General features: G+C 39.0%; 1 protein-coding gene across 1 annotated transcript in view; it reads right to left on the bottom strand.

Annotated features, from left to right (window-relative positions):
• Nucleotides 1-21,749, bottom strand: part of prickle2b (prickle homolog 2b) — a 299,600-nt gene extending 277,851 nt beyond the window's left edge. The window contains exons 1-2 of the mRNA XM_078543656.1: nucleotides 21,608-21,749; nucleotides 16,660-16,745 (exon numbers count right to left, since the gene is read on the bottom strand). Of these exons, the coding sequence (XP_078399782.1) occupies nucleotides 16,660-16,745; nucleotides 21,608-21,649 (128 nt within the window). The 5' untranslated portion in view covers nucleotides 21,650-21,749. The remainder of the gene's footprint in view (nucleotides 1-16,659; nucleotides 16,746-21,607) is intronic.
• Between the last annotated feature and the right edge of the window lie 1,304 nt (nucleotides 21,750-23,053).

The following is a 23,053-nucleotide window of genomic DNA, read 5'->3' on the forward strand; positions in this document are numbered from 1 at the left end:
ATTTTTCCCTGCTCTCTATACTCAGTGCAGAGGTTATTTTTCTGCTGCCCGATTCCTTTCACAGCCTTTCTGCTGGTTTACTGACTTTCTAGTCCCTGTGTTAATTTTTTTAAATCCTCTTTTCAAATACTAGCTAATTTGAAAGAAATGTATCTACACAAGGTGCTAGATGTCTCTAAAATAACCAATTATTGCTAAGGAATTAATTGAGAATACCAGAACAGCCCATTCCACATTCAAAATGCTTCTCCATTGCAATAGATTGACGACTTGATATCTGATTTTTTGGAACAGCTAACCATTTTTAGATGTGCTTTTGCGGAAAGCATGTTTTAAAACAATCCATATATTGGGTTCTATTCATGAAAACAATGACCACAAAACCTCAAATAATTTCCTAAATTGAGGAGTGTGCTAGTAGAATTAACTTGCATTTAAATTACTCCTTGTTGCTGAAATTATCTTATTCAGCTAAATAAATGTGGAGGATAGCACAGCATAGGGATGGACAGAGATTCAAGCCCCTCTCTGCTTGGTCCTCGGTTATGTTAAATTAAGGGCGGGTGGGGTGAAACAAAAGGAAAAATAATGTTATGACCATACCCAGCAAGTATCTGCAAACTCTTGGCAGGGACCAATAAATGCTGTCCTAAGAATCGGGGGTGAAAACATAAAAGGGGAGAAGTTTACGTCAATAGTCCATAGCAAAAAGTAATTAAAGTACGTGTGGAAACAGACAAATCTGCCCAGCACTAAGTTACATGATCTGGAGCCTCTACAGATACCAAATTCATAAATTACACTGCATTTAAAACTGATAAATTCTGTGAGCATTTTAAAGCAGCTCTACTGACTATAATGTGACCTGGAAGACTGGAAGCTGATCAAGATCCAGAAGTCTTGGTGCATGGCAAGGTTTTGGGGGTGGGGGGAATTACTGTTGGCTGGGTACCACATCATACTCACCTAGAATATATTAAAGTTCCATAGAATCAGTCACATGACCAGTTTAAATTAATTGCTGCTGCTTCAAGATGTAGCTGGGCTGTTTTCAAACACGATGGGCCGAAGGACCTCTTTCTGTGCTGTAAACTCTATGTTACTAGAACAGCTTTGGACAAAAGGACTCAAAATGGCAGATCATTGTAATGCCAAAAATAATAAGCTTAAATCAAAATTGCAATAGAAAATTGGAGGGAAAAGTTCTGGAAGTTCTTCATAAGGCAGTATCCTATCTCTTGCAGCAATCACATGACAAACCATATACAGAGTAATTAAAAGGTTACATTAAATTGGCATATTAAAAACATACCAACACAATATTAAAATTACCTTGCACTGGCTTGAATACTGCCATTTTACATGTGGGTTACACATCCACTTGGAGATCCATTTAAAAAGGAACATTCTTTAATATATTTCCTAGAAACCAAAGCACTGTCTCCCATGAATTTACCCTTTGTGAGTGACTGTATGCTTCAACAGTGCCTATGAATGCCATGACAATCCCTGCATATGTGAGCACATTCAGAAAAGTCCTTCTTTTGAAAAAGGAAACTAAGAATTCAGGTTTTATCTGTTGTTGAAAATGTAGTGCCAAATAAACTATCTGAAGTGTGCAACTGAGCTCCTTTCATCAACACAGATTACACAAGAAAATTGAAATGCGGGTCAACATAGTTGAAGAACTACAGCTGAATGGTAGGACATCATATTCACACTTATCAAACAAAAAAATGCAAACAAAACCGGAACATAAAATGCAACTTATTTGTGATCAAAATAAGGAAAATAATTGATTATTCAGAGGGATCTAGTTATAATGATAAAGCATTTGGCAAATAAACAAAAAACGTGATTAAATACACAATACACAATGTACTTTATGTTTAAATGCATTATTAAATCAAAAAGCTTGGTGTGAGGTCGAGGGTGATTGCCACAATATCATATTTCCATGCCTACACTGATAGTGAAAGAGGGTCTCTTTAATGTAAGCAATAATTTTGAAGAGTTCTGTATCACCAAATTAAATCTCAATTTATTTTCTCCATTCAAAAAAAATCCAAGGATGTTGCATAGCACACCCTTTTTAGAAATTACAGTACCAACATACTAAACTATTGTATTTGGGGAAAAAACCCAAGCAGTTGACAAAGCATTCAAAAGATTTGTACATTTGAAGCACTGAAGGCAAAAAAAAAAGAAAAAATACTAGCTGATATCTATAGGTATGTATATAAAATAGAGCTAAAATGGCTCTATTCCAAAAGCTGCAGATCACTGGAATGAATACTTTTGAGCATTTGCTTTTCTGGGTTTCTCTCTAACAAATACATGGTTCTTTGTTAAAGTAAAGTCTTCAGGCAAGATGAGGATCGAAGGTATGGCTAAAGGATCCTTGAAACTCGTTTTGCATGCTGGATGAGAGCTTACCCATATTAAAAAGAAGTTTTTCACTGGAGAAAGGCTTTATTCCATAATTAACATTCTCACTTGTCACCTTTCAGTACCGCAGATCTGCATATTCATACCAATTGTGTTGATGTTAAGAAAAAGCTGTACATTCTCTTCTGTCAGCTGAAGTTACCATTAGCTTTGTCACTTCTGTCAATAAGTAAATGATTTCTTAAAGACTATTCATATTCTTATAAAAAACACTGACTACTTTCATTTGATGTTTAGAAAGCTGTTAGATCCTGAATTTGCTCGTTTCACTACAGGAATTGCACATTTATCTTTCTTTATTTCTTTACTAACTGTTGATAAATCAATAGCTAGTAAAAATCTCTGAAGTTTCACTTCATGGTTTCTTCTTAAATGTGGAGTGGTATGGAGGAAAATATACAATTCTTGCCTTACACAAACTACCATTTAAATAAAAGGCATTGTAAAGAATTGTGGCAACTCTTATAAATTTATTTCATTTTTTTATTTATTGCTGCAGCAGTGCTGCATACATTTCTAGCATATTAAATGTTTCAATGGTTTTTGGCACGACATTACTAATACTACAGTATTATCTTAAGATAGTCAAGCTGCCAAGGCTCAGTTCAGGGTTTCCAGCCTTTTTACTTCTGAGGCCCTCCTCCTCCTGTATTATAAAAAAATCCACCCCTGTAATGCAACATGATCTTAAATGTTTAAGAATTAGTTATTCAATTAAACATATTATTATGAAGCTAAATTGGTCAAACACTTTTAGTGTTTGAAAATTCAACAGTACTGTCCACAACCAGCTTAAAAATAAATCTTCTGGATCGGAGAGCACACTGGAAAGCAGACCCCTTGCAGGCACGACTGAGTTTTCATGGCAATGTTTCTCTGCTCAAGGCATTGCTGCCTTGCCTTTGGCAAACAAGCAGGGATTGTGGGAACTTCAGTGTGGCTGATGTTTGACATATCCCAGACATCTGTGTGACTACAGCACCTGCAAGGTTGTTTCCAGTATGCCTCTGTCACATAATTAAATGGTGTGCATTTTGACCCGCCAATCCCTTTTCTATTTAGGCTCAATTTTTTTTTGCATCAGACCCATTTATATTTAAAACCTGTTTAAGTATTATTTTAATCTGTTTAATTTCACTCAAAACACATGTCAGGTGCGTTATTTTCAATCCTCTCCACTACCAGGCACAGCACGAGGAACACTGTTACTGATGTTCCACAGCGCTGCTTCCCCTCCCAACACATACAGTCAGGGAGGATGTGGGTGGCCAACAATGAGGGAAGGAGGCATAGAGCAGGCTAGTCCCCACTGTGTGGCTCAACATCAGAAGTACAGTGAATAGAAATCCAGGCTAAAGTGGTGTCGCTGTCGCAGGGAGGAGAGGCAGTCTGGATACATCAAGTGGAGCATTTGCAAACAATGCAGGGGTGGTGATGGCTCTCTCTCCCTCCTCCACTGTGAGCTCACTGAATCCTTCTCATGGATCTTTTGGTTGAGAACCACTGGAACAGTTGGTGGAACCTTTGCCTTTGAGTCAGGAGGTTGTGGGTTCAAGAACCACTCCAAAGGAGGTCAAAAATCTAAGCTGACTCCAGTGTAGTAGTGAGGGAGTGCTGCTTTGTCTTTAGGGTCATCTTTCAGATGAGCTATTAACCAATGCTCTGTCTGCTCAATTGGCGGACGTAAATGATGCCATGGCGCCATATCTATGAGAGCAGGGGAATTATCCCTGGTGTCTTCAATCAACATCACTAAAACAGATTATCTGGTCATTATCACATTGCTATTTGTAGGAGTTTGCTGCGTGCCAACTAGTCGCTGTGTTTCCTACATTACAACAGTGACTACAAATTGGCTGTAAAGTGCTTTAGGATGTCTTGGATCATAAAAGATGCTATATAAATGCAAGTCTTTTATAAACAAAATGCACTTAATGCAGAATTCTAAAATACTACCAATGGAGAAATAAAACGTTTTCTCCAAATAAATCAGTACATGCTATATCTAAAAATAAATGGCTGGGATGGAGATTAAAACTTACATTCAGTCATATAGCTATATTTAAAGATGTTAGATAAGCTATAAACCATAGAAGCAAAAATAGATTGCCAAAAGCAATTACCTGTTGATAGTCCTGTAACTCAGTGCTATTAATATGTCATCCTACATGCAATAGAACATCTAACTTGTGATACCATAACCTTCCAATCCTACATGGCTATCAGTGGAAATTGCCTAGGTTTGACTTCAACATATTACTGTTGAATTGTAATAACAGTAAGAAATCTCAACATAAAATAAAGAAGCTAGAATAAATATAAAAGCTTGCCAGTGAAGCTGCATTTTCTCACTTGAAACAACATCTGAAAGGCCATAATTTTTAGGTAATATGGACTACAGATAGATTGAAATTGCTTTGTACCGCCACCACACTCTGTATACTTTTGGCATGGTTCCTGGCTTCTAGTATACGTGACCTATCTTCCCTAGACAGACTGTAGTCTTACTCTGGTACTTGCTTTAAACAGATTTATTAACATAAGATATAAGACAGGTTAGAGTAGGTACGTCTCTCCTGATTCCAGTGTGCTCCATCCTCTCGAGAGTCCAGCACATGACTGACGTCACTGATACATCATAGTCTACGACACTCATTGACATCTCTATTCTATTAACCCATTACAGTACACCTCCCCAAGTGTTCTATCAACTTAACAATATGAAATTATGTTTTCACTATTTACATCGCATTTCTGTAACTCCCTTTTACCGCTACAGATTCTACCCCACTCTACACCTACACTTCCTCTCCACCATCCTGCCCATCCACCCACTCACCACCGCCACCCCCCCAACCCTCCCAAACTCACCCAAGTCACTGTTATGAGGGATTCAGTCTCCCAGTGTTCTCGGCCCTTAGGGAAGGCATCTTGGAGATGTGCGGGCATTCTTCTTTTCCTTGGAGGGCATCAGCATCAGTGAAATAGGACAGTAACTTTGCAGGACTGCTGGTATTCTGAGTGTAGACTTTAGGACTGCTGAACTCTAAAGGACCTTTGTGAATGAAAGACTGATCCCAGAGAGAAGATGGAGGACTTCAAATCTTGAACTCTCGAACTAGAAGAAAAAAATTAGGACTTTGAGGAATGGTCTACTCCCTCAAAGAACACATGAGAAAGAGCAGAGAAGACAAATGATCTTCAATTCCAAAGAAGACTCTTACAGCCATATCATTCACTGCTGCATCGATGACTAAAAAGACATTGAAGATCTGAGATTCTATCGAATCTAGATGATGAGAAGAAAATGGGCAAGTTCCTGTAGGAATCCCAGGAAACGAAGAAGAGATGATTTCCTGATGACATTTTGGAAAGAATGTCTATTTTTTGTAGGCAGTGGTTACATTATTATACCTTTCTATGTGCGAGGCTGTTCCACCATGGGCACTGGGAAGAACTTTTGAGAATAAGACAACACCATGCTCTACAATGTGTTGAATTTCTAAGATATAAAGGTGAATTTCCTGTAGAGGAATCTGAAGCTTTAGGAGCTCTGAAGATTTTGGCTGGCATTTGTGCTGAAGCACAGTTCTAGTGGAAGATGAATTTCAGCTGGGGCTGAAGTATGGGCATCAATTGACTTTCACCCCTGGAAATCGGTGTTACCAACTCTTTGACAGTATGATCCTCTATGGACTCAAGCCTGGAATCAAGCACGCTGTTCTCCCTGGAAGACTCTTCACAGTTAACCAGCGATGTACAAGGTATTGCACTGGTAAGTTCAGTAGAATAAAGATCTGAATACTGCTCTGCCACAAGAAACACAGCTGACTCCTTGAAAAAGACAACATAGGGACTTCAGATGGTGTGTCTGTCAATTGGAATACAGACCAACCAGTCGGATCTCATCCTCCAACAGATCACTTAGTGCTGCAACACCTCTTCCTCATACCATCTTTGGGAAAGAGCCAACTCGGGTCCAAAGGGTCATCTTGCAGATGGCCACTGTCTGCTGCAGTGCCTTCTGTATTGCCACCTCTGACCTAGCTTCGTAAAAAACAGAGAGATCGATAACCTCAATAACCACCCAGGATCTAGTGGATGGTGTCTCTGATGGAAAGTAAATCACTGATCGACTAAACCACCTCAGCTGCTGCAGACTGAAAATCCACTGGTTCTACATAAATGTCAAAGATTGTTCCATGAAAAACATGGAGTTGGTGAAAAGCTGGTCATCATTTGGTTTTCCCAGAATTCCTAGTACACCAACACCGCCACTCAATCGTGAACAACAAAGAGAATCAACAGTCTGTCGCTCCTTGTAACGAAGAGGAGCAATTATCCTGCCTTTTATTGGAAGGTTTGTGTCAACTGGACCTCACAATTTGATATCTGATGGGTGAAGAGGTATTGGCTAAAGCCAGTCTAGATCATCAGTTCATATTGTTAATGCCAGCTCCAGTATCAATTCTAAAGTTGGTATTGAGGCCTTTAACTTGCACTGTAACTGACTAGTAGTCTTGATTAAGACCATTTACTTCCCCTAGAAACTCTGTAATTTCACTCTGGCTTGACTTCCAATTTCTTGGATGGAGTGCGTCTCATAAATATTCTTTAGTCTTCCCACACTGGAAACATTCCATGCCCTCTTAGCATCTATGTTGTTTCATTGCATCACAAAGTAAGCATCTCAAAGTGGATGCCCTGGGGTTTCTCGTCCTTTCGCCCATTTTGGTGGGCTTTTGTATGTGTGGGGCCGCTGCCCTTGGGCCGACCCAGTTAACGGAGTCATCTAGAGTCTCAACAAATTATAGCCCGATTAATTTCTGAGTTTGGCCTTTCTCGGATTTTGAACCATTTGATCTAAAGTGAGGTTCTGTGGAGGACAAAAATATGCATCGAAGGCTTTGAGAATGGTGTCAAGTCTGCAGAGGATTCCTTCACCTCCTGCCTCAGGAGAATGTCATCTGCTACTGGACCCACAGCATAAAGAAACAAACTGGCTTGGTGCTTCTGTCCTTATGGTGGAGGTCCAAAGCTGCTCAATACGAAGGATGTGCCTCTTCCATAACTCCCACTTCAGGCCTCTGGGAAGCCTCGAGACATTCAAACGGGTGGGGTAGGGACAGTGACTGATCACCGGGTATGGACATCGTTACCTCTCTCCAGTTTGCTGCCTCCTTCCATAGGGTTGTAAGTACAAGCTGCTACCAAGTTTTCCTTCACTCTCTTGCTGCGGTTCCGTCGATGCTACCAATCTCTGGCTAGATTGTTATCACCACGGCTGTTACCATGCTTCGCACTGCCACAGTGTTCTGTGTACTCTTGGCATGGTTCCTGGCTTCTGGTGTGCGTGACTTATCTTCCCTAGCCAGACTGTAGTCTTACTCGGATACTTGCTATAAACTAGTTTGTTAACACTAGATACACGACAGGTTACAGAGTAGGTAATATCTCTCCTGAGTACAGTGTGTTCCATTCTCTACACAGTGACGGGGGCGGGGGACAGAGAGGGAGAGAGCAGGAGACAGGGAGTGTCTAACACATGACTGCTGATGTCACTGATACATCATTGTCTACATCACTTATTAGCATCGCTTGATGTGGAAAGGGGGCCCTTGAGAGAGGCTTCTCCCAGCCCTGAACCCCCCCTGCCATCCTCAGAATTGAGGCTGGGCAACGAACAGCCCTTAAGCAGCCAATAATTGGTAACTTAAAGGCCTCAATTGGAGCAAAAACCCTAGGCCATCCCAAAAAATTGCAAGGTCAGCGGTGGGTGGGAGGGCCACCAGAGGAATTGTTAGCAAACCCGTCAGCGGGGGAACATAAAATTCTGCCCATGGTGAACCTTTATAAAACACTGGCTTGGCCTTAACTGGAGTAGCGTGCCCAATTCTGGCTCCATACTTCAGAAAATGTAATGGCTTTAGAGAAGATGCAAAAAAGGTTTACATGATTGGTTCCAGGGCTCAGGGGCTTCAGTGACGTGGATAGATTGGAAGAGCTGGGACTGTTTTCGTTAGACACCGCTGAGAAGAGAGTGATAAGTCATGAGTGATCTAGGCAGAGTAGATGGGGAGAAACTGTTCCCACAGGCAGAAAAAGAGAACCAGAGGATACTGATTCAAGGTGAATGGCAAAAGAACCAAAGGCAACATGAGAACACACTTATTTTTAAAGCAGCAAGTGGTTAGTATCTGGAATGCACTGCCTGACAAGTGCAGTGAAAATTGATTCAATCATGACTTTCCAAAGAGCATTGGATAATTATATGAAGAGATAATATTTCCAGGGCTACAGGAAAAGGCTGAGAAGTGGGGCTAGCTGAGCTGCTCTTGCTGAGAACCGGCACCAACATTACTGGCCAAATGGTCTCGTTCAGTGCTGTAACCATTCTCTGGTTGTGTTCAGGTAGAACTACATTAACTGTAATTATGCTATCATGTTTCAACAGACAGACATTGAGAATTGTACTTTCTTTCAAGGACACTTTGCATTGCTGTCAAGAAAAAATTATCAAGATTATAAAAAAAACTTGGGTAAATCATTTCTGTAAATAAGACACCAAAATCAGCCCAAGGGATCTTCATGTCAATGGTGGTCACCTGAGACAGAGAATACAAAAACAACTAATTTCTTTAGAACACAAATGCCTGAAAGCACACAATGAAATCCAGTCAAAGACCCTGGGTTTCTGTACAATGTTGATGCTACTTTACGTAAGAAAAAGCAATATAGCTCCAAAAAGAGAACAAAAATAACAAATAATTTCAACTGAAATATACATAGATTAAAAACCTTACCTGCTTTTGCCCTATAAACTGACTAAATTCAATGGCGTAAGAGACACTCCAGAGGTAAATTTCATGGCAATGTCAATTTAGGTGCAAGGAAATAAATGGAAATACAAACCAGAAAAATATTAGCAACACAACTCTATCCATAACAGCAAATGCATCTGTTCCTCTTGGCTACTGCAACTCACCATATTTATGTTGCTATTCATTCCAATTTTGGAATTGAATTTGGCAGTGTTTCTACAAGTATATGTTGCTTACATACACTATCAAATAGATGCTTTATAATGCAAATAAAGCAAATTACTGCTGAGATAGCCAGCATTACAAACATGGTTTTTCCATTATCCCATTCTCCCTGTCGAATCTCATATCTACCTCAGTCCATCCACTAACTCTAACAGATTTCCCCAAGGTCAGCCCATTAGCCTATATTTTGGCGGCTCCTCACACAGACCTACCTGAAAATGATGGCACACCGCTAAAGGACTTAAAAAACCTATAACAGTTTAAAGAGAGGGAAGTGGCAGCATTTGAAGACAAGAGAGAGGAATTGAAAAGCCACGACAGAAGACCTACCGGAAAGTGAGCCTCCAACTTAAACAGTGACGCACAGCTACTACTGGAAGAGGACAAGGCAAGCAGAATTCTCTTGTATATAGGGAAAGAGACCATCTTATGCCACATTAGCAGCACAGTAAGTTGTTGGGCAGCTGGCTACATCAATTGATGCTACCTCTGCAACCCTTTGATAACCAATTCAGTGCTGAAAAAAATTACCAACTTGACCAGAATAGCCCATTAAAAGTCTTCCATGCACCACCTCCTTAGTTGTCCTCTTGACACAATCAATGACTCAGAGTTCACGTGCTGTCTGTAGACTTTGTCAACTCTGTTTGAGCATGGTATTTCACAATCTATTTACTGCCCTACTAAATAATGCATCACTACCAACAAGCCATATGCCTCCCACTGAAACAATCACAACCGGTCCTCTTACACGTCAATTTTTAGTTTGCAAGTAGTCACTGTGTTCCCATCCAAACTCACACAGGAGTAGAACGAGATGGACATACAATGTTGGCAGCATACGTATTGCAAAAAGTCTATAGCAGAAGGAATGGAAAAAATACACAATCTGGCCCATACAAGAAGGCAGTCAGCATCGTAGGGTTCCCAGCAGCAGCAGGATTTAGAAATGGAGAGATTGATTAGCAAGTGGCACAAAAAAGGTTAGAGCATAATGAAAAAGTTCTAGCCTCTGAGGCTTCAGTGGACAATATTCTCACTCAGCTAGGCGATGACGGTTGTACTTTATGTTGCAAGATTCAATGCATCACAGTGATGAACAGTCTAATGTTAACTTCTGATACTCTGTCTTTCATCCAGATGAAACAGTTTACTGGCATAGATGAGGGGCCCTTCCATTCTGACTGCTGCTCTGCTCATACATCATCACTAATCATCCACACTTTTATTTACTCCATCACTTTGAAATGTCAGCTCAGAGACGTGTGTTCAAGAACCTCTGACTAGTGATAGGATGCTGCATTGAGTGATACAAAATACACAGTTGCCCAGGGAAAAGTGGAAGATATGACATCACTGATTAGAGGGCATAAAGGCATCAGATAGTGTCTGAAAATAGGTTTTGTGATATTGAGCAAAGGATGCTAATGGAACATTGAATTCATGTGCAGGCATTGCAGACTGTCACAAAATGTGCTACACCTGTCTGGTCTGTTGAGGTTTGTCACAAGCATGTAAAGCACCATTCAAGAAGGGAATCTCCTTGCTACAGCAAACCCTGAAAAGGGAGGCACCTCAAAGAAAACCTTTGGAGGACATGCACAACGGAGGCCTCCATAACTTGTTCTAGATTTGTTCTGTGTTCTAGATTTCCCACAGCCGCCGTATTTTGTTCTAGTTTTCCAGCATCCGCAGTATTTTACTTTTACCTCTATAACTTTGTCTGCTTCCCAAGGAGCAGTTCACATTTCTGCCACAGAGGCCTTGGCCTTCTGCATTAGCTGATAACAATACAAAGATAGATAGAAAAGGAAGTTGTGAGGAGGACAGTCTGCAAAGGGGCATAGATAGGTTAAGTGGACAAAAATTTGGCAGATGGAGTATAATGTGGGAAAATGTGAGGTTGTCTGCTCTGGTGGGAAAAAATAGAAGAGGAGACTATTATTTAAATGGAAAGAGACTGCAGAATGCTGAGGTACAGAGGGATCTAGGCGTCCTTGTACATGAATGACAAAGATTTAGCATGCAGATACAGCAAACAATTAGGAAGGCAAATGGCCTTTATTGCAAGGAGGACAGAGTATAAAAGTAAGGACATCTTACTACAACCGTACATGGCATTGTTGAGCTCACAACTGGAATACTGCATATGGTTTTGGTCTCTATTTAAGGATATATATACTTGCATTAGAGGCAGTTCAGAGAAAGTCCACTAAGCTAATTCCTGGGATGAAGGGATTGTCTTATGAGGAAAGGTTGTGTAGGTGGGGTTATACTCATTGGAGTTTAGAAGAATGAGAGCTGATCTTATTGAAACATAAGCTCCTGAGGGGGCTTTTCAGGGAAGATGCTAAGAGGATGTTTCCCCTTGTGGAGGAATCTGGAACTAGGAGGCACAGTTTTAAATTAAGGAATCTCCCATATAAGGCAGAGATGAGGAGGAATTTCTCTCTCAGAGGATCATTAATCTTTGAAATTCTCTACCCCAGAGAGCAGAGGAGGCAGATGATTGACTACATTTAAGGCCGAGTTTGACAGATTTTTGATCTATAAAAAGGTGTCAAGGGTTAAGGCGGACAGGTAGGAAAAGTGGAATTAAGGTCACAAATCAGTCAGCTATGATCTTATTGAATGGCAGAGCAGGCTCGAGGGGCTAAATGCCTTACTCCTGGTCCTATATGTTCTTATGTTCCTCAGCATGATGATGAGGAGCGAGAGTTTAGAGAGGGTAACCCTTAATCGCTGAGAAGCTATCCAATGACTTGCCTTGAATTTGCAACACAAACTTGTGACACAATTTCCTCATTATTTATGCACGAGTGACTGTCAGGATACTTTAACAGATTCTTATGCCTCTGGTCACATACTGGTTACACATTTAGGGAATAGTGGCTATTTCTGTTTCTGTTCATGTAGGCTATGTTATCTTTCACCAGCACTCTGATAACCACATGAGTGTAGTCAACAGCCTCTTGCATCTTTGGCAAGCATGCCATCCAAGAAGCCAAGAAACGACATTTTAGAATTTTCCAAATCAATGACACTATGTGACACATTGGAGGGAAAAGAAAAAGGAACTGAAGCAGACGTGTTAAACCTTCACAATATGGATGAAGAACAAACTTGCATAATGTTACTTAAATAATATTCAAATAGCTCTATATATTTTCTTCAAATTCTAATATAAACCTTAATGTTTGAGTAATCCTTCCTTAAGTTCTACAATAGACCATGCAGTTTAAAAAGAAACTAACTCTTCAAGATATATAATCAAGTCAGTTAGATTTAGATTAGCCCCTAATTATCAAATAATGCAGATCAAATAGCAACTTTTTATGCCAGAACGAGTTGTAATGAGTCTCATTAAACATGCACTCAATCCCATACTATCATAACATACAAAGCCTGTTCAACTAAAAAAAGTATGAATATGTAATTATTTTCAAAATGAAGCCAAAACATTCAATTATATGTTTGTCTAGTAATGCAACACAAGGTGTTGCAATCAGCAATACTGTGTAATTGTAGGACATGGATATTGGACGAGGATTCCTCATGGAGAATTCCAACTCTGGACAATCTGCTGAAAGCAGACATTGAGCAATTCCCAAGCTGTATGCTAGTTTCAGCCATGCAATCGTGCAAAGACCAAAGGCTTCTCAGCATTCCAACGGCTAAAATGGGATATTAACTGAGTTTAAGCTGTATTTGTATAGCTCTTGGTGAACAATTATGCAGTAGGACAGGCATAGCTTTCTATCAGTTGGAAAATGGTGCACATTTGTTTCATCATATATAGCATTCCTCCCAGTGTTACATTTTTATGATTATCAGTGGACACAAATGTTTACAAAAGATTTTTCTAAAAAAAGAGTTCATACTTGATTTGGAGCAAATGATTGTGTCAGATTTTTATATCCCAGTAGAAGTTTCTAAGTGTCTGACACTCCAACTTGTGTTATAGTAGAATTATAGTTATTCAAATCATTCCTAATTTGCCTTAATGGTAGGAAAGGGTACTGCCATTGTAAACTTTTCAACATTTCACTAATATCTCCTAAATATATTGAACTAGAAAGTGTAAACTTAGGATATTGCTATTGTAACCATTATAGAGGTTAAGTTATTAGTACTATGGTGACATTTTATTTTGTCAAGAACACAAACCACTACATGATGTCAAAAATTCTATTCATTTTTAATCATTCATGGACCTGGCTGTTCTCCCCAAGTCTTAAAATATTTAACTGTCCTTCAACAAGGAAAATATATGTATGCATTACCTTTTCAACTACTTCCATGAGTTGTACATTTTTTATTTGTTTTTCATAATGCAACACGGTCCAACGTTTATCATGATCCAAATTTTTATGAATAACACATTTACTGCATCCTAAATTTAGGGTATGAATTATAAATAGCAACCTAACACCGCCTCAAATTCTTCCAGGGCGCCTCTGAGATTTAAAATAAAGCAGAAATGAAAAAAGTAAACAGAAGTTTATTGCAGGTAACATTTTTTAATTCCACATATAGAAATAATCACAAAACTGAACCAGAAAAACCCCCCATTATTTTGTGCATAAATTAGAACTTTATAAAGCTATAATTAGATTAAGTTTAAATTAAAGTCATTTATTAATACAGAACTTGAGTATTGCTGAAAAAAGACTTCTTGTTGAAGCTTTTCGTCTTGCAATCATCGAGACAATTGCAACAATACCAGTGTCGGGGAAGCAACAACTTTATACTGTATGAGAAGAGTGTGCTGATTGATTGGCAAGTGGACTCTGATTGGTACAGGCATTGCCATGGCGATTACACCAGTTAGTGGTGTGCAACAGTTAACTGCCAAGCATCTTTAGAAATTTAAACCAGGCAACTTGACTCCGATTGGTCAAGGCATTGCCCTGAGGAATGAACCAGCGAATGGCTATCACTTATTTTGTTTAGCTGAAACGGGCACAATGTGTGTACATGTTCTGTCTGCAAGGAACAGGGCCCTGTGTATTAATACATGAAGCTTCCAGTACACCCAAATGAACCACATTGCGAACACAATCGACAATCTAAAATTGGTTGCCAGTGTAATTTTTAGCACACAAGGATTGTTTAGCAAATGTTGTCCAATCGTGAAATCACATCTAATGTTGGATACTGTGATTTGAGTTTTGCAAGCAGGGGCTGGTTGGGTACGGTCTGTACCATGCCCATTGCGAGCAGTGGAAGGGACATATTACTTGATACGATCGGCCAGTCTTTGAGACGCAAGGCCTACATACCTAGCATCTCACAGACACTGAAATTCTTATACATTACTCACATGCGTGATAGGCAGAATGCCTTTTTGCTTCATGGCAACATCCTATTAGTGGCGAATACCATTTGTGTCGCTACTGCATTGTAGCAGCGTGAAACAGCTAGCTTCACCTGTTCAAATTTTTTTTGCCGTCAAGTTAAAAGACATTCTGCCTGTCACACAAATGAGTAATGTGGAATATGAATTTCAGTGCCAGTGTGATTATTTAAAATCATCAGTTGGGCTCGTAGTGTGCCATATGTATGAGTGCTGGAAGCTACATATATTGATACACAGGGCCCTTGTTCTTTGCAGACAGAAGGAACATGTACACACATTGTGCCTGTTTCAGCTAAACAAGTGATAGCCATTCGCTGCTTCATTCCTCAGGGGAATGCCTTGACCAGAGTCAAGTTGCCTGGTTTAAATTTCAAACAGTTCTTGGCAGTTAACTGTTAGTCATCATTAACTGGGGCATTCTCCAATGGCAACGCCTCTACCAGAGTCCACTTGCCAACCAATCAGCACACTTTTCTCATACAGTATAAAGTTGTTGCTTCCCCTGACATTGGTATTCTTGCGATTGTCCTGATGACTGCAAGATGAAAAGCTTTGTATTTGTAAAATATGTAATTGTAATTGTAAAATTGTAAAAAAATGTATTTTTTCAGCAATACTCAATTTTAGATTAATTAGAAGATTTACAGAAGAGATATCTGTGCCACAGGGAAGTGTTGGGATGAAGGATCAAATATCCCAAAAGCGATCCTCAGATGATACACAATTTCTAATGAAACACCATGCGTCATGGAGGAGAAGAAATGACGAATAAACAATTTGTTTCACCTAGACTTGAGGAAAGTCTATTGTCAATAATGCTGACTAGCGTAGCATTGCTTTGTTCTTTGCCCAATAAAAGTTATCCATTAAAATACAGTAACCATTTTCCAACCTTTAACTAGCAGAAAGCAATTAGATTCCCAAAGGTACACCAAAAAGTACAGGGTATAAACATCTTTAATGATAAAATTTTACTCAAGAGAATCTTTTACAACAAACTTTGATATGCAATGGTCCCTGACTTAAAATCTTGTTTATGGTTCTTTCACAAATGTAGAACCCATTAAAACATTCTTTTATGTTTGTATTTTTCCCCTAGTGTAAATGAGGGCCTGCTGTTCCTCTAATAGCAAGTACAGAGCTAGGCTGCATATTCACTCTTCTCTATCATCTCCATGTTTTATCTCGATCATACACATATAATCCATGCACATTTACCAAGTATCGGTTTACCATGCATTACAACTGAAGTGATACAATACAGAACACGTCTCAATACAAATATACAGTATTAGTTCTTTTTAAGATACAACTTCCTTGTATACTTAATAAGCTCAAATGCTACCTATGTGCCAAAGAATGAATAGGAGCAACCCATTCTATCATTCATAATTCACAACTTTCTGGGAAAGGGTGAAAGCCATGATAAAAATACAACCAAAATTCAAATGATTTTTTTTCATTGTTATTGTGGCAAAGTAACAATATTGTGCACAAATTGTATATTTGCAAAGTTTGCTTCTAAACAAACTTCTGCACAATTCCATATCTTGAGTCCCATGCCTTGTAATCAAAGAGCCAACCACATATATATTTAACATGTATCCAAGGTCGGGAAAAAAAAAGTAAAAGATTTGAAGTATTCACTTTTTTAGATGATTTTAGTTTCTACCATCTTCATTTGTTTTGAAAAATCGGTTTTAGAATTGCATTATAAAAGACAACTGAGATGCACAATTATGCAAATATAACAAATGGGCTGCTTATTTATAAATAGTTGTTCAAAAGGACCAAAAATGTTAATACCTCCAATTATGTAATGTTAACCCAGGACACTGGTCTCCACATACATTACAGGGTTGCCCTTTCTCTGGGTCATCCACTGCAGAGAGCTGTAAAGGAAAAATTAATATAGTTTGAGAGAAGTTTTCCAATATATTCATTTAGTAGAAGCTTAAAAACATAAAATATTAAAAGAAACTTTTAACAGCAAAGAAATCCCTATAATTGTGTGAAATGCTAAGCTGTATAGCCCCCAGGTGGTCATGACCATTTCCCTACATTACAACAGTGACTACATTCCAAAATTACTCAATTGGCTACAAGGTGCTTTCAAATATACTGAAGTTGCACAAAGTGCTACATAAGGTGCTATATGTGTAATCTATAAAGCCACACACTAGTGGAATAGAAAGGAGCAAATTACAGGGAAATTGCAGAGGCACAAATATTAATTATCCTAATATAAACTGGGGTAGTAATACTGAGAAGGGCAGTGGGGAAGAGTTCTTAAAATGTGTTCAGGAGAATTTTCTTGATCAATATGTTTCCGTGCTAGACCTGGTTCTAGTGAATGAGATGGATTAAATGGATCAAGTGTCAGTAGGGAAACATTTAGAGAACAGTAATCATTGTACCATAAGGGTTATACTAGCTATGGAAAAGGACTTGAGTAAAAATACCTAATTGGAAAATGGCCAATTTCAAATGAGAACGAACAGATTTGGCCCAGGCAAGCAAAACCATAACAAAGCAATGAACAGCCTACAAAGAGATGGTGTGGGTTAACAGAACTAACATTTTTCCTAATATTACTGTGGGATACTTTAAAGCAGGCTTATGTTGGTGTGTGTATATGGTTCTGGGTGTGTGGCTAATTTAATTAAACTAGAGATGATTAGACTGCAAGGTTTAAATTATCAAAGTAGTTAGGTGTAAAACAGGCATTTGAAATGGAGATGAGTAAAGCTAGGATGAGGTCAGTGGATACGATGTGAATGGAATTTGCATTTTTAGATAAGTGGAGAAGTGTTTGATTTTCCAAGGGATATGGAAAATGTGTACAACTGGCAAGATTAATAAGGTAAAGTAATTATGTTAATTTTTCCCCAAAAGTGCTGGCCATAATGATAGCATGAAAGATTTTTATATTCTGGGAAAAGTAACTTCTAAAGACAAGTTGAAACAATCAGATTTACAGATCAAAAGGGGATCCAATACAATTAAAGCAAGTTGGAAAGCTGTGGGAGACCTTGAAAGGTGCACCGTGTGAAACAGACTAGTGGGAAAAGTCTCTAGCCACCCTGAAGAAGTTTCCTGTTTCAGTAACCAAAGTTGTGTTAAAAGCCTTTGGAAGCCCATTGTCCAGTGGGTGCTTGTGGTTATATTGTTGGATGACTTTATAAATTTGGAATCAATTTGGATTGTTGCTTCAAAGGGGGTGTGTAGTTAGGAGTGTGGTTAAGTAGATAGTTTGGGAACTGTTATAACTGTGTAACTGTAATCTTCTGTGTGTATAGGTTTTTTCTTCTTTTGTTGATAAATGTTTTAATTTAACCTTTAAAATTTCTAAAGGTAGTAGTGGACTCATTACTTCTGACTCCAGTGCACCAGCCTCCTCAGAACAAATACAAATTGCAAAATCGTTGTGATAGCATGGCCGAGTGGGGAAGAGAAGAAGAACATTGCTGAGGCACTGGCCATAATCTTCCAATCCTCCTTAGATATAGGGATGATGCCAAAGGACTGGAGAATTGTAAGTGTTACACCTTTATTCAAAGAAAAAAGCATAAGGATAAACCTAGCAAATACAGGCCAGTCAGTTTAAACCTCAGTGGTGGGAACGCTTTTAGACAAAATAATATTTTAGGAAAGATGTGGAGGCTTTAGAAATGGTGCAGTAAAGACGTCAAGGAATGGTTCCAGGAACAAGGGAGTTCAGTTGCTTAAACAAATTGGAGAAGCTGGAGCTGTTCTCCTTACAGATGAGAAGAGATTTGATAAGAATTGTTCAAAATCATGAGGGTTCAAAACAGAGTAGGTTGACAGAAACTGTTCCATTGGCAGAAGAGACAACACCAGAAAACACCAATTTAATGATGAATGGCAAAAGAGCCAAAGGCAACATCAGAAGCAACTTTTTTAATGCAGTGAATAGTTAGAATCGGGAATACACTACCTGACAGTGTGGCAGATGCAGATTCAATAGTGGTTTTCAAAAAGGAATTGGATAATAATTAAAGAGAAAAAATTGCAGGGCTAAACAGACAGGGCGAGGGGGTGGGACTAGTTGATTTGCTCTTGCAGATGGGCCAAATGGCCTCCTTCTGTGATGTAACCATTCTATGATAGATTCAAATTCTCTCAAACCAAAAATGACTTGAGGTGAAGAAATATCCTTACCATGCTGATGGTGTTGCGAATATCTAGTTCATGGTTCATGTGTTTTAGTATAGAACCTAGAAAATGGGGTAAACGCAATTAAAGAAAGTTTGGAATTTATTACTCTTAAAAGGCTGGGGCCATGTGGTGATGGAATCTGTGCTTTCAAAGTTTTTTTTAAAGACAGACCCTAACTGCAAGGGGAAACACAAAAGGGAAACTTAGAAAGGAAACCAATCCTCCCAGGTTCTAAAGAAATAAAAACTGAATCTGAAATTTGGAAACAAAAATTCTGGGCAGATTGAAACTGGTTAAAGCTATATAAAGAGATGCAGAACCATCCAAGTAGTGGTTGCAGCTTGCACTTGGGAGATTGCAGCTCAGAGAAGATAGCCATAGTAAATTACAGCTAGTTAGGCCTACATGTAAACAGAACAAAAAAGCCGAGAAACTTCATCATTCACTGTGTGGAATGTGGGTGAGGCTTAATCAGAGATTAAATTTTGAGGGAACAGGAGCTGGAAGATTTCCTAGCTTGAAACTAGTGGTCTTCACTGTGTCTTGTGGCAAAGAAAGATTAGTTTGGAAGTATTGGAAAAGTAACCAGAACAAGGGACAGAGGCATCCACAGTCAAGAGATGGTAAGTGAAAGTACCTCGGAGAACAGTTGGAACAGAGAATTTAAAAAATAGTTTCCAGAGGACTGTGGTATACTTGTGATTGTTCCCTGTATAAAGTAAATAACTAAGATATCTTAACGCATGAGAGAATTCTTGGGGAAGTAAGAAACAAACCTAAAGGCCTGGTGTATATGGGTATAAGCTATAGTGTTAACTTAGTTGAATTTTCTTTGTTTAATTTGTTTTATATACAGTAAAGTCTGCACTTCATTTAAAAAAACCTGAAATCTGTGGCATAGTTCTACTGGTTAAAGTGAGGTGTTCAGATTTCTCTTTAAATGTTAATGGTCCCTAACTGAATGGGTAGCAATGGGATCCTGGAATATATCCTTATGAAATTACTCAGCCCTGCACATAAAAGGGACAGTATAAAAGGATGAAATTTATTTCTTTCCTGAGAAGTGGGGATAAAAATGTGGGAAATACAACAAATGCACAACTAATTTTAAATGCTAATCTGATTATAAAATGTCTTGCAATTAGTAACAGCAAAATCTACTAACCAAAAAGGTTGAATGAGTTCTGATAAATCGTAGCTGTCAAAAAAATGCCATTTATATCTCAGATTTTCACCATATAGTGTAAATTTGTCAAGTACACCTATTTAGACTTCAAAGCAAGAAAAACACTTGGCTGGGCAGATTAATTTGAAGAGAATGCAATAAAATGAAAAAAACTCATTTTAACTTCCGAAGCAAGGTGTTTAGGCAAGAATGAAACTAAATGTACCAATTCAATTTTATTTCAAAAATGTAACTTACATTGCTCTACCGTCCGTCTGCATAGGTATATATATCCTTTACAAATAGGATATTTGAAGTTAACTGCTATAACTACGTTAGTTATGATTAATTTTGGTGAAAAGAAATTATAAGTACAGGCCCCTTTCACTGTTGAGGTTCCGCTTTTTATTACCGTCTTGAATTTCAATTTCCGTTTTCCCGATAAATTTGGATTATTTAAACCGTTTTCCGCACTTTTGACACATATTGACTAATAACTCCCTTGGAAGTTTCAAAGGCTCCATCTTGAAGGCTACTTAGATTAATGAACGTAAAAGACTTGAAAAGAAAATGCATTTTACCACCCAAGGCAAGATCCGATCTGCATATCGAAACTGAATATTGAAACAAGGTTTTACTTCTAAACATCTAACATAAACTTATATTTTTCCGAAAAAAATCACCAATCTTCCAACATGCAACAGGGTCATTATGTTGAAAATTCCGACTTCAACATGTTACACCTTAAATACGTGAAGTGACAGCATGTTAAAAAAACATTTCCTTTTACAAAGCTCACAGCAAGAGTGCAAACAATTTAACAGAAATAATGTAAACACATCTCAAAAATACAATTTGCACGTACTGTGCACGCAATGGGATCTCTTTCCGCTTCCCAGACATCTTAATGGGATCGTTCCAATCCACAATTGAAGCAGTCTCCGACAGCCGTATCTGATTGACATACTGTACTACTCCCTAAGCAACTGCCAGTTCTTAGAACTGGATTCGCATTTCATGCCCATTAACCCAATACACAAAAGCAGAATAGAAAGGTGAGCACATGAAAGGCTGATACCATGGCGTTAAAAAAAACTTGCTAGCACAAGCAGAACAGAAAGGTAGAGCAGCAGGTTCGAACAGTCGCTCTCTTTGCAGCCCAATGTTGTTGCATGGTTCTCAAATCCGATCTGCGGGCCCCCACATTTTCCAAGAAAGGCGGCAATCAATTCTAGCAGCGATGACATTATACCGTAACCGGACAAATTCCTAATCTTTGAAGGGTATTTCGGTCCCGGTGATGTTCGCGATGGGGGAAGGGCGGCTCATAGTGCCCCTACAATACACCAACGCGCAAGGTGAAACCGGGCACCCGAATACAAACAACGCAGCTCTACCCAACATACTCACCCATCTGCTCGAGTTTCGCTTCTTCGAGCTACGACTGAACATGTCAAAGTAGGTCAGTGTCGCTTAGTCGGAGAGCTGTTAGGGCAGATTCTAAAAGGAGAAATAGCTGACTCCGTAACTACAGCTCCTGAGAGCGGCGCTCGAGTTCTCACCGGCTCCCGACAATATTGTGAATGGAAATTCCGTCTTCCGGTCACTCACCCCGCCCCTGCAACAAATCGTGGCAGCACTATTCATCAGCTGGAGTATTTTCATTTTAGATTTGGTGTTGCACTTTGCTTTTAAAAAACGCACAGGATTCAACTTCTCTTCCTTTTACTACTGCAAATCAATTTGAGGTAACGGGCAACTGCTTTTCCTCGATACACAACAGGAGGTAGACAGCTACCCTTTAAATGAACCACACAAGGGAGTGAGAAGATAACACTCAAATTCTTTACATTAAGAAACTAAAGTGAATAACTACGGCTTAAAGATTAAAAAGGATGAATATGGGTGCACCGAAAAGTATTTTTTCTTTTAAGATTGCAAGAGGAAAGGAACGTGAATGGGGTCCATTTTTGAGGTCCTGGGAAATAATGACCAGGAGCCTGAATACGTTTTTACAAAAAAGAATGTACAACATCGGAAAGTTTTGAGAGACCATCATGCAGTATCGATGGATGATGAAGATTTTAGAGAGGGAATCAGCTGCCAGATGACAAAAGCATCTGGTCTCCAACCAGAAATAGAGGTACAACCGTATCTGAAGAGTTAGAGCAGAAGGGGCAGCCAGCGGCAATTACGGAATTTATGGGTGGATTTGCAGGAGCAACACTATCCATAACCGAAACATTTGTGGGGGAATATAGGTGTCTCTGTCTCTCCTCCCCATTATTCCATCAAAGTGCTGAGGATGGGTGCTACTCGAGAGGTGCTTAAGAAGCTTTCCCAGATATAGCAGCAGTTTTCACGACTGACGAGACTTGAGTTTCAAAGAGTCAGCGTTGTTGAGAGGAAAGGTGCTAGGCAGTGAAAAGGAAACCAAGCTTTTTCGAGGTATCTTTAGCAATGAAATAAACGTAGGGGATTCCATTTCAAGGTAGAAAAATGAATAATATGAACATGGATTGAGGGTGAAGCCAAAAATGTCACAGTCGACAATGAATAGCAACTCTTCAAACAGACACCACCTTCAATAGAAAGAGCATTTCTGCCCAACGCGATCGTGCATTTGTTGTGTAAACGCTGCTGGTGGCGATTTGCATTCGAAATACAGTTCGCCACACATTGCCTAGTACCCCTCTTGGTTGCATATTGCAAGTTGCTCAGATCCCTGAAACTACAATTATTTGTTGAAAATTAATTTCTCCCATCAATCATTTCACTCTAAAAGTAACATCCACGTGATTTATAAAATATTTACATTAAGGCAGCAGCCGGACCAAAAGTCAATAATCACGTGTT

The sequence above is a fragment of the Cetorhinus maximus genome, chromosome 6 (assembly GCF_964194155.1).
Source record: "Cetorhinus maximus chromosome 6, sCetMax3.hap1.1, whole genome shotgun sequence".
Classification (NCBI taxonomy): domain Eukaryota; kingdom Metazoa; phylum Chordata; class Chondrichthyes; order Lamniformes; family Cetorhinidae; genus Cetorhinus; species Cetorhinus maximus.